Source organism: Ceratotherium simum, chromosome 6 (assembly GCF_057802395.1).
Source record: "Ceratotherium simum simum isolate JZ-2026a chromosome 6, ASM5780239v1, whole genome shotgun sequence".
In the NCBI taxonomy this organism is placed as follows: Eukaryota; Metazoa; Chordata; class Mammalia; order Perissodactyla; family Rhinocerotidae; genus Ceratotherium; species Ceratotherium simum.
This window is the reverse complement of record NC_141905.1, coordinates 49,115,973-49,129,191: the sequence shown is the minus strand read 5'-3', so window position 1 is coordinate 49,129,191 and position 13,219 is coordinate 49,115,973. Positions and strand designations below refer to the sequence as shown.

Below are 13,219 nucleotides of genomic sequence, written 5' to 3'. Positions count from 1 at the left end.
GTCTATATGGTATGTGGTCAACTTATACCCTTGCTTACCTCCTTTATGCATAAGCTTGACTCTTGGCTTCAGCTTAATTCCTTTACTTTTTTGCAGATTTGTTGATTAATTTATTTGAATTTTTTTAGACTTTATTATTTTTATATGTTTTGTAGCCAGAGGGTTTAAGGATCACCTACGTCCACCACTTTACTGTAAATTGAAAGTCTGAACCACATCATTCTCAAGAATAAAATTAAGCCATGTCCTTCTACATCACCTTTATGAAAGTATAATTTCATCAAGTTGCCTTTAGTGTTTGTTGGATGATTATCGAAAAAAGCGCAACATCGATCAATTTAGGTGACATTAATAGAAACGGTTTTTATTAATAATTGGTTCTGATTAATCTATTCAATGGGAGTAGGTTACAGGTTTCCAAAAACTAATTATCCTCCTAAGCAACAATATTTAAAGCACTTAGACAATTGAATAGTTAGCCCATGTAAGAGAAAATAGTTTAATATTATATTACATCCTGTCAGAGTATAATAGTCAACTGTTTAAAGCCAAAGAAATTGAGACAATTGGATAAAGTATACTCTAGAGCCACTTCATCTAGAGCCCCACACCATGGCTCTGATGCAGCACAATTTATTTATTTATTTATTATTATTTTTTTTTTATGACGGTCCTTTCTTGGGAAGGACTGCTTTTGTTTTTTTTTGTTTGTTTGTTTTTTGGTTTTTTTTAAATTTTATTTATTTATTTTTTTCCCCCAAAGCCCCAGTAGATAGTTGTATGTCATAGCTGCACATCCTTCTAGTTTCTGTATGTGGGACACGGCCTCAGCATGGCCGGAGAAGCAGTGTGTCGGTGTGCGCCCGGGATCTGAACCCGGGCCGCCAGCAGCGGAGCGCTCGCACTTAACCATGGGGCTGGCCCCATGATGCAGCACAATTTAAAACTGAGTTTTCAGAACCGTAATTCCTGATTACATTAATAGTATTTACGATTTTCATTATGACAAGTTTTTATTTGAGGGAGCAAATAAATATGTTACTTTTTTATTAAACACCATTAACAATTTTCTTAACCTTTTTTTGTGCTGACGGGGTTAAAATTGATATTACTAATTTGAATAATAGTTTTAGCCATATTCTCCTTTCCTATGAACCAGTTAGCTTTTCTCTAAAATTGTCTGTTCTATGACTATGTATGAAGCCCAGTATCCCAGCTAGCTTTCCTGTAAGTATGATATGGCCCCAAAGGAAACAAAAATAGTTGAATAACCCAATTAAACCCATCACCACTGCTGGAAATCCAAGTTATCTGATGACATATTCCTCATCTTGAGATGAAGATATGAGACATAAAAACTAACAGTGTTTTTAAGCTATTCATTGACATAGTTCAAGTTCTGAGGCATAAAATTAGATCTGATTATTTAAAATGTGAAATGATAAAAAGTTTCCTCATATTTTGTTTTAAAAATTTTTTAAAGTTTTAACTGTTACCTAAAAGGTGCATTAATTTTGCTGCTTAAGTACTAAAAAATTACTGTTGCTTCCCATTTTGAATTTTAGCTCATTTGCACTAAATAGAATTAATATATGTGTGAAAGTTAATCTGTTTTTGCCTTTTAAAATAACTCCTTAAAATTTTCTTCTTTTGGGGACCGGCCCTGTGGCCTAGTGGTTAAGTTCAGCGTGCTCCGCTTCAGCGGCCCGGGTTTGCAGGTTCAGATCCCAGGCGCAAATCTACACCACTCATCAGCCATGCTGTGGTAGCAACTCACATACAAAATAGAGGAGATTGGCACAGATGTTAGCTCAGGGTGAACCTTCCTCACCAAAAAATAAAATTGCTGCTTTTTTTTTTTTTTTTTTTTTTTTTTTTTTTTTTGGTGAGGAATGTTCGCCCTGAGCTTAACATCCATTGCCAATCCTCCTCTTTTTGCTGAGGAAGACTGGCCCTGGGCTAACATCCAGGCCCATCTTCCTCTACTTTATGTGGGATGCCGCCACAGCATGCCTTGATAAGTGGTGTGTAGGTCCACGCTTGGGATCCGAACCCCCGAACCCCAGGCCGCCAAAGTGGAGCACGTGATCTTAACCACTACGCCGCCAGGCTAGCCCGAAAATTTACTTCTTTAAGTGAAACTACAAGTGATTTCAATCACTCTCACTTTTTCATTTTGAATATCTGTTATTATCCTATACGTATTTGTATTTGGATTCCTTGATCCTAATTTTTAGCATTCTAGCTTCCATACTTGGTTTTTTTGTTTTGTTTATTTTGTTTTAGGCTATTTGTTTACCTAGAATGTTTCTCAAAATACAGACCATTTTTCAGTTTTTTTCAGGTATTGCCTTAACCACAATGCCTTTTATGATTCTCTGCAACCTAATATGGTCAGGCTTCAGCAAACTTCATATCAACTTAGAACCTCTGTTTTAACACTTAATATACTCGATCTCAAAATGTGCTTACTTATACTCATCCTTTATCTTATGTGATTCGTTTGATCACTTTTAAGACTGTTTTACCTTTCATAGAAATTTTTCCTTTCTTACTAACTTTATAGAGTTATAGAAAGTCAAAAAAATAGGTAAGAGCATTTAATATTTTGATTTTAGGACCACTTCACCCAAATAAAAAATTGTGTTATACTGTGGAGCCAACATTTCTCAAATTTATATTTGTATTTATACTTTTTCCCTGTAGGTGGCAACCTCTCACAGTTAATTGAAAGTAATTTGGCTGCTGAATGTCTTTAAATATAAGAGTAGAAGTAGAATATAAGATTGAATGGATCTTTCAAAATGTTCTGGAGTCAGATTTTAGATTATTTCAGAAATCTAAGACCTCTTAGGCTGAAATAAAATAATATTAAAAAAGTAAAAGTTTCCATAGATTTCCAATACATTTCATTGTGGATAGCATTATTAACAGTAATGGTAACATTGAAGCCCTTCAGAAATTAACTTCTTTTGTATATCTTTGTCTTTATTCATGTTGATTTTTCATCTCTACATCCTTTATAAATAAGTGACATAGACCCAGAAGTTGGCAAGGTCACCAGCATTTTTTTTTCTTGTTCTTTTTCTTTTTTTTTTTTAATTCTACCCAGCAATTTGATGTTTGTTTTTATTCTGTTGCTCTTGTTTAGAGTTGGATTGCTTAAGGTTTTATTAGCATTAAGAAGATATCACCTACAGTGCTGATAGTCCCATGAGATGATGATGGGAAATCTAGAGGAAAAAGTACATGATATAATATTACTATTACCAGAATCCTCAGACTTAAGGGAAATGATTCTCTCCTTAATATTATTATTAAAGGACTTGAAAAATACCCCCATATATACTCCCAAGCTGTAACATAAATGGCCGTGTAGCCATTTAAGCAACCATATTTTGCAAAATACAATAGTTTAAAAATTTTTACATAATTCTTCAGTAACTGAACAGTAAGTTATTTTAGTTACTAGAAGTCTAGTGAAATGCATCAGTCTTACCAGCTTTGCTATCATTTGATCTATTTAGGATTAACTTCAATTTGTATCTATAAATATTTGAATAATACTGGATTAAAATCAGATTTATTATAGAAGATTTAAATGCCATTAATTTTTTTATATCTTCTAAGCCCTAGTAATAACAACCTAAGAGGAGTATTATTGGTAGATTTAATACCTTGTATTTTCTTTGTGTATTTAGGTTATAGTGATGGGAGCTACTAATCGTCCTCAGGATCTGGACTCGGCTATAATGAGAAGAATGCCTACGAGATTTCATATCAACCAGCCTGTAGGTGTTTTTGATTGATATTATGAACAGTTAAATATTCACTTTTTTACAGGTCTTTACCTATGAGCTCAAGAAGAGAATGTTGTTTTTAATAGGACTCATTTATGACAGGCGAGGAAGGAATAGAGCAGGACACTCCATGATTGTTTTTGTCCTTTCTGCTCTCTTCCTCACTTTTTTTATTTCTTTTTTTTTTTTCCTAAGATCAATGTTATTTGCTTCTCTTCAAAGTATATAATTACCTTAAGTTTGCCTAGCCACTTTAGTGATTTTCTTTAGAATGTAGCAAGTCATCTATGGAAGACACATAAGAAAACCTAAATTATAGCTCTGGTTTAGCATAGGATGAAATTAGGGAGATTGAGGTTCTGTTCAAAAGGCCCAACAGGAAGAACAACTGGGATTTATTTGATTAATTATTGGCAGTTGTAATCGGTGTTTTCCTCAGACAGAATTAATAGTTAACCAGTAGCTAAGAGATTACACTTTAAGAATGCGAATGTGAGGGTGATGTTGAACAAGTTCTATTTTCTTTCTAGCATTCTTTTTTGTTACTTAAGAAGAATCCTCAAGTAGATGATTATAACCTATTGATACTCTATAATTTTTGCACAAAACCCTCAAATCTTGAATTTTGTCTGCCTTTAGATGGGAGAAGAAAGAAAAAGAAAACCAGGTTGGTAATAGAAGATATGCTCCGTACAATCAGCATGTTACATGTATAGCTATGTAGAGGAACTTTTAGTGTCATGCCTTTTTTTGGTTTTTGGGTTTCGTTTTGTTTTGTTTTGTGAGAAAGATTAGCCCTGAGCTAACATCTGTTGCCGTTCCTCCTCTTTTTGCTGAGGAAGATTGGCCCTGGGTTAACATCTGTGCCCATCGTCCTTTACTTTGTATGTGAGATGCCTGCCCCAGCATGGCTTGATGAGCAGTGAGTAGGTCCATATCCAGGATCTGGGCTGCCAAAGCGCAGCACGTGAACTTAACCACTATACCACCAGGCCAGCCCATGTCATGCCTTTTTAATTTTGAAATAAAAATATGGTAATATCATTTACCATCTCTGACTAAAAATCATTTGTCCCATTTTATATTCTGCAACTTATCAGATCACTTTGTTGCAGTAAACATGGTTTTCTAAAATTGATGGTTGTGGCCTCTATAAAATTACTGTGATCAGCTGTTTGCTGCAGCTACAACCTCCACTTCCTCTGGGGATATGCATATACTTAACCATTCTATTAGAAAATTTACCTGGTAAATCGATGGAGAGATTTTTTAACTTGATGAGTAAGAGTCTATAAAATTTATTTAGCATGACTAATATTTATTGAGCATTAGTATGTGTCAGACACATGCTAGGCTCTGGTGAATGGAGCATGGCCCCTGTCCTCAAAGAATTGTGTTGCAGGGGGCCAAATACATAAATAAATAATGTAAAATGTACTTTACAAAGGTATATTTAAAGAATTGTGAGAAGCTGAGGTGATGATGAAAACTAATAATTCTGTCTGAGGAGTTAGTGAAATTTATAAAATCCAGCTGGGCCTTGAAGGGTGGTAGGAATTTGATAGATAAGACAAGGAAAGGCTTTCCTGCCAGAATGAACAAAGATGTGGAAGCTCACTTTTAATGGTGACTTCTGGGGGTAGTTCAGTTAGGGCATCTGGGAAATAGATGGAGATGAGGTGCAAAAGGTAGACTGCTGTCGGGTTTAGATGGACTTTGTATGCTTTGCTCAAGGATTTCAATTTCGTTAGCAAGATATCGGAACATTTGTTTTAAAAATTAGTTTACCTCAGTGGTTCTGAAGGCGGAGATTACCTTGATAGAATCTCTGCCTGTAGTCCAATAGAAAACAAAGATTTTCGATGTATGGTAGAATAGAACACAGAATACAACAGCATGGAAAGTAGCCTTTACTCAAATTGTAAGTTTAATATACTAATTGTGTGAGTTATCAAAATGGGTTGTAACAGATTTTATCAGATTTGTTATAAATTGTATACTGTTAATATAGAAACTGGGATTTTATTATCCCCTTTTCATTCTGTTGAGCAAATACTCACACGCACACTCTATGGGGTATTTTTTTTCTTGTTGCCTAACTATGACGTCAAAGTGTATGATTAACCTTACCTTAAAACTCCTCTCCAAGTTAGATGTTTATTAACAAAAAGTAGTTATTGGTGATTACATAACATACCAAATTAACCTTCATACTTAACACACTTGAATTACAGAAACAGCAGGGTTTGGTTTTGTTTTTCAGGTCATTTGATTTGATACTCATTGTAACCAGTTCTGTTTTTTCAGTGGTTGTGGGCAAAAAGATGCATTCAGCCATAATAATTTTAAAAAGCATTTATATTTACTGTATATTTAAGCTATTCTATAATAGCTTCTATTCTCTGGTATAATAATATGAAGCATCCCTGGGGGAAAAAGCATGCAAACATGTAGGCAAATATACTATCAGCACTAAATAAAAGTTCACTAATGTAAATTAGTGAACATAGAAGTTGTATTTTAAATGGAGGACCTGAAGGGGTATTGTTGCCATCTTTTCCACTTACTGGTAAAATTTTATGGCAGTAGTGAGTTTTTAGAAGTTTCCTAAATGAAGAAAAGATTTGCAGAGCTGTAGAGGAAAGACCTTGGTAGTCATAGGAATTCACTTACTTTCTCAAGAAACATTTAAGGGCATGTTATTTCCCAGACATTCTGCTAGGCACTGGGGATTCAGAAGAAGAAGATAGTTCACTGGGACAACCACAAATGATTACTCTAGAGTCTAGAATCTACTTGCTTTAGCCAGTAGTTTCCATGACCTCTGTTAGAGTTTCTTTCATTTCCTGTAGGTATTGTCAGGTAGTTTACAAGGGAAGGAAGAAATATTAGGAAAACTAGTTGATCCTTGGTTTTTAAAAAATACTAACTGGAAATTATCCTCATTTTAGGCTCTGAAACAAAGAGAAGCAATCCTGAAACTCATCTTGAAAAATGAAAATGTAAGTAGAAAATTACAGTTTTTCCCATCCTATAAATATGATGTTTATGTTCATAAATTCATTTTAGAGAGAAACGAAAAAGGAACCTGAGAATAATGTAGCTTTGAATTTGATGTGAATTACTGTAAAATTCTTGGCTGCTCATGTTAACTCAATAACTGTGGTATATTTGAACTAATTAAAGATAATCTGCTTTGTAAAAAGCCATGTGTTTTTATATCTTCAGAGTAAAAGCTGCTTTAATATTTTTCAGACTGTTTTCCAGTTATGTAAGATATGCTTATTTTTGTACAGAAGTATGGGGAATTTTTTTTTTATTTAATTGCACTACTTTTTGAAGTTGGAATTTAGATTTTAAAAAGTATGATAATCAGAGGCGGCCCGGTTACATGGTTGTTGGGTTCACGTGCTCCGCTTCGGTGGCCTGGAGTTCACGGGTTCCATCCTGGGCATGGACCTACACACTGCTCATCAAGCCATGCTGTGGCGGCATCCCATGTACAAAATAGAGGAAGATTGGCACAGATGTTAGCTCAGGGACAATCTTCCTCATCCCCCCAAAAAAAGTATGATAATCAAAATCTTCAAGAGCTTTTGTGTTTAAGGTTTTTTTAAATATGTAATATAGTCAGATGTTTCAAAAATTAAAATATATATATTAAATGGTATACAAAAAGTTTCACTCCTTCCCCTATGTTTCTTCTGTGTCCTTCCAGATGGCATTATGCATATACAAGCAAATTAAAATATATTGTTACTCCTCTCCCCTTTTCTACATAAACCATATTAATAAGCTGTGTACACTGTTCTGTGCATTGCTTTTTTCACCTGTCTTGGAGATCTTTCCATGTTAGCATATAGTTTCCTTATTCTGTTCCCTTTTTTTTTTTTCTTTACAGTGCATAAGATTCCATTGTATGGATATACCCTAATTTGTTTAATCAGTGCCATACTGAGGAACATCTGGGTTGATTCTGGTCTTGCACGATTATAAAATGCTGCATTGAATAACCTTGCACATATGTCATTTCACACTTGTGAAGGAATATTAGTAGGGTGAATTTTCCAGAAGAGGGATTGCTAGATATTTATAATTTTGGTAGCTACCGCAAAATTGTGTCAGTTTACTCTTATACCAGCAATGTTAGTATGCCTCTTTCCCTATAGCCTTGCCAATAGAATGTTATGGTACTTTGTACCAACATGATAGGTAGAAAATGGTAACTCACTGTAGTTTTAATTTGCATTCTTTAGGTATGAAGTGATCATTATATGTTTAAGAGCCACTTGAATTTTCTTCTGTGAAATAACTATTCATACTCTTTGCCCATTTTCCACTGCAATCTTCTTTTTCTTATAGATTTGTAGAAGCTCTAACGTATTAGGGAGATTTGCCCTTTGTCTATATGATTTGAAAATATTTTTCCCAGTTTGGCTTTTTTTTTTTTAAGGAAGATTGACCCTGTGCTAACATCTGTTGCCAATCTTCTTCTTTTTTTCTTTTTTTCTTCCCAAAGCCCCAGTACATAGTTGTGTATCATAGTTGTACCTTTGTAGCTCTCCCATGTGGGACACCACCTCAGCATGGCTTGATGAGTGGTGAGTAGGTCCGCGCCCAGGATCCGAACTGACGAACCCCAGGCCACTAAAGCAGAATGCGCAATCTTAACCACTATGCCACTGGGCCGGCCCCCCAGTTTGGCTTTTGATATTACAAGGGTGTTTTTTTTCCTTTATGGCTTCTGGGTTTTGAATCCAGATTTAAAAAGGCTTTTCCACTCCCACATTTATAAAGAAATTTTCAGTTCTTCTTTTTTCCCCAAAAACTCTATGACCAAGTATATTTTAATAGTGTAGTATTCCTTATTATCCTAAACTTCATACCTAAACTCACTATTTGAACTTGCTGTCCAAACTGAGAAACCAAATGGATTCCCATGGTGAGGGATACTTGTATTTCAGTGGTTTTCCTCCTTCTCTGCATCACCATCAACCCCATGGCTAATTCTGCTCCATCCATACTCTGTCTGTTTCCCCACCTCCTGTGTTTTCCCATCATATCTCATCTGTAAATATTTTAGTTTTATCTCTAAAAGACAGAATTCTTTGATTTTTTAACCTAACCTCATTACTATTATTATACCTAACAAAAAATTGGCCATATTTCATTATTATCATTGAATATCTAGTCTGTTCAAATTTCCAATTGTCTCCTAAATGTTGGAGGGGTTTTTTGTTTTGTTTTATTTATTTATTTTTTTTTCAGATTTTATTTATTTATTTATTTTTTGTGTGTGTGAGGAAGGTCAGCCCTGAGCTAACATCTGATGCCAGTCTTCCTCTTTTTGCTGAGGAAGATTGGCCCTGTAACATCCCTGCCCATTTTCCTCTACTTTATATGGGACCCCGCTGCAGCATGGCTTGACAAGCAGTGCGTTGGTGCACATCCGGGATCTGAACCGTTGAATCCCGGGCCGCCGCAATGGAGCGCACCCACTTAACTGCTTGCACCACCAGGCCAGCCCCTGGTTTTTTTTATTTTTATTTTTTGTGAGGAAGTTTGTCCCTGAGCTAAAATCTGTTGCCAATCTTCCTCTTTTTGCTTGAGGAAGATTGTCCCTGAGCTAGCATCAGTGCCCATCTTCCTCTATTTTGTATGTGGGATGTGTCCACAGCATGGCTTGATAAGCAGTGTGTTAGGTCTGCACCCGCGATCCAAACCTGCAAACCGTAGGCCACCGAAGCAGAGCGTGAGAACTTAACCACTACGCCACTAGGCCAGCCCCTAAATGTCGTTTTCTTTTAACCATGTATTTGTTTGACTTGAGATCCATATAAAGTTCATAATTTACAATTATTTGATAGTTTTTAAATCTCTTTTAATCTATAGGCTATAGATTCTTCTTTCATCTCTCTTTGCCTTCCTCCCACTCCCTTCCAATTTATTTGTTGAAAAAACCAGGTTGAGTTTGTCCAGATTTTTCCATAGTCTGTATTTTGCTGATTGCACAGGGAGTAGTTTCTCTAAAATTGGTAGTTGGATCAAGAGACTGGGTGAGATTCAGGTTCAGGTTGGCAGGGAGGGGAAATACGACTGCTACTTAAGTAAAATTATCTTCTTCTATTAGGAGATACATAATATCTGGATGTCCTTTATGGTTTTATGTTATACATTTAAATCTTTGCTATATTTGGTATATATCCAGATATATAATGTGAGACATGAAGCAAACTTTGCTTTTGGTTTTCCAGATGGATACCTAGTTGTCCCAACACCATTTATTGAATAGTCTTTCTTTTTCTCGTTAGAGATGCCTCCTTTATTATATACTGAATTCTCGTATGTACTGACTGTGTTTCTGGACTTGGAATTCAGGTGATTGGTCTTTTATATCTTTATGCACCAGCACCACACTACTTTAATTATTGAGGCTTCATAAGTTTTAATAGCAAGTCGGGCTAGGCACCCTTTGTTATCCCCCAGCCCAAAGTTTCCTGGTTATTTTTGCTCACTTTTCCATATGAATTTTAGAATTAATTTGTTTTATTCAAGAAAAAACAAACAGTAGTGTTTTTGGTGGATCATACTTCAAGAGAATTAAGATCTTTTTGATGTTGAATCTTTCTACCCAAAAGCATGTATGTCTTTCTGGTTGTTCAGGTCTTCTCTTGTATCTTTTAGTAGTGTTCTGTTTATTTATTTCTTTAAAAAATATCAAAAAAACATATATGCTGTTTTGCAAAAGTTTAAAGAACCTAGCAAATTACAGAGATTAGATCACTTACTACTAACCATTTTGGGGATCATAGAGCCCTTTAATAAAGAGATAAAAGCTATGTAGTCTCTCCTTAAAAAACTACATATATACATGAAATGTTTGGTACAGTTTCAGAGAAATTCCTAAGACCCTCCATGTATTCTAGGTAAGGAACTCCTGTCTTAGATGAGTGAGAAATCAACAAATTACTTTTTGCCTTTTAATTGAATATTTGTTAACTGCTTTCAAAAAAACATTGTGAGTTGTAGTACTCTTTAGATAAAATACTTAAAAAAAAACATTATTATATTTTCTTACACAAAAAAACCCACGTTTCATTGATAAACCTTTAACAAGGATAGGCATTAGTGAACAGTTCAAAGAAGAAGAAAAAGTGGATAAAATAATTTCACAAGTTCTTTTGAATTAGGGTGGCTATGATGTGGCTAGAAATTTAACAGATATTAGAAGGTAGTTGCTGACAGTTTTGCAGAGACAAGTCAACTAATAACAATTATTTAATTAAAAAAAATTTTAATGAAGGAGGGTATTACATGGCTGGAAGTTAACATTTTTGAACCACATGTATGTGGTCTAATGTAGATATAGATGATTTACATACAGATGATGAATATAAATGATGAGATTTAAGCTCTTTGTCTCATAATAGCCTGTGTAAAGTATGGCTGTCTTAAGTTTGCACATTTAAATTTAAGAAACTACTCATTATGTCTAATTTAAACTTTGATCTCATTATTCTGCCTTTTTAAACAAGAGTATCTTTGGAAATTCCTTTAGAATTACATTTGTCATGGGTACAGGGAATTTTTAGCATTCTGTTTCTTGTTCACGAAAGCACAAAGGACTAGTCTTAATCAATTTTATGATGCAAAATATGAATGCTCTCTGGGTAATTGCTGACATGGGAACATCTCATTTCCCACTAGCTGGTATTTATATGCTGAAGACATATTGTTACTTCAATAGAATCTGAAATAAGTTAATGTAATTTTGTTAAAAGATGTCTCAAATCAGGAGCACGCACATTTATTTAATAAAATGAACACCATCGTGTTTATACATTGCAGAGCAGAATTAGAGTTTTTGATGCAAATAGACTACCAGTCTTTATATTTTATGAGTTTTTCTTCTCTGAAGAAAAGAATGAAGATTTTGAAATGATACTCTTTTCCAGTCTTTCACAATTCTTTATTGATAGCTCCTTAACACAACTCACTCATAAAAGATAATGTAGTGGTTTAGCTTAAAGTTTTAAGTATAAAAAGAATTAGAACTAATAAAATTTATACCTTATACAAGCATCATGTTTGACTCTACAGTAAGGAAATGGGTTTTTTTTCTCTATACAAACTAACTTGAGTTTATGATTTTCTATAACATAGCAGGAATAGTTAACAAGTTGGGCTTTGGAGATATACCTGAGGGTCACACATTCTGGCTTGACCATTCCCTGCTGTGTGACCTTGGACAAATATTGTTTAGCATCTCTATGCCTCTTTTTTTCTCACTTGGAAATTGGACATAATGCCAACAATCTCAGAATCATTTTGAGAATGTAAATTAAATGATACATGTAAAATGCTTATAGTACCATAGGAGTATAGAGTCAATGTAGATATAATAAATAACTGCACACAAATAAGTGCTCTTCTTTCAAGCTATTTTAGAAGTCTGTTAATTTATTCCAATATTGCTCCCAGTACTCAAAACCTTTTTTAACTTGCGAGTTGCCTAATGAAAATAATTCTCATTACTTCATCGTTTATCTAATAGTTATCTTATAAAAAGGGCTACTTTTAGATGTGCCAAGCATTGTGGTGAAATATACATTGTTTTATTTAATCTTTAGTTCATCTAAAGAGTACCTATTAGTACTATTTTACAGTTGAAGAAACTGAAACCCAGAGAAGTTATGTACTAAGTTGCCCAAGTTCACATAGCAAAGTAGTGATGGAGCCTTTCTCTTAACCATTATGGTGTGCAACTATTATGGTATGGAGTAATCTTGCTCCCTCAGTGACTGGAATCTTCTCTTTTTCTTGCTCCTCCAGTGACTGGAATCCTCTCCTTTTCCTTCTTTTCTCATACTTGTTTTGTTCATCTTTGTAATTTTATCACCCCGTCATGCGCAAGATTTGTGAGTGGTTAGAATATAGTGTGGCCCAGCAAAGGAGTGGTCACGGGTTAGGGTGGAGGTGTTGATTGTTTTAGGCAGGAGAACTAATTTTTAACATCTCAGAGTATAATTTGGAAGGTCTCTTTAAGTAATTTTTTAAATTTATGAAATATTTGAGACATATACACAAATAACCTTATATCCACCACCCAGATTTAACAGGCGATCTTAACATATTTTTCTTCATATCTCCCCCAAGTCACCATCATTGGTAGTCTTCTGTTCTGAAGTTGGTGCTGTGTATCAGTTCCATGAATATGTGTGGTTAGATACATAATACATGTGTAGGTGTAGGTTATTTTTACTGTTTCATTATTACAAACAGTAGGGAAATTAGATCCTTGTATGTGTCTGATTTCTTACGTACACGTGTAAGAAGAGTTCCTCAGACACAAAAATGTATAAACTACAAAGGAAAGAAAAATAGACGAGTCTGACTATCATCAGACTTAAGGCTTCTAG

The 13,219-nt window shown here is 34.6% G+C and overlaps 1 protein-coding gene across 2 annotated transcripts in view; it reads left to right on the top strand.

The window, feature by feature from the left end:
• ATAD1 (ATPase family AAA domain containing 1) overlaps nucleotides 1-13,219 on the top strand; it is a 51,224-nt gene that overhangs the window by 29,443 nt on the left and 8,562 nt on the right. For both annotated transcript variants that reach the window (XM_014795003.2, XM_087432216.1), the window contains exons 7-8: nucleotides 3,702-3,791; nucleotides 6,752-6,802. In XM_014795003.2, the coding sequence (XP_014650489.1) occupies nucleotides 3,702-3,791; nucleotides 6,752-6,802 (141 nt within the window). The remainder of the gene's footprint in view (nucleotides 1-3,701; nucleotides 3,792-6,751; nucleotides 6,803-13,219) is intronic.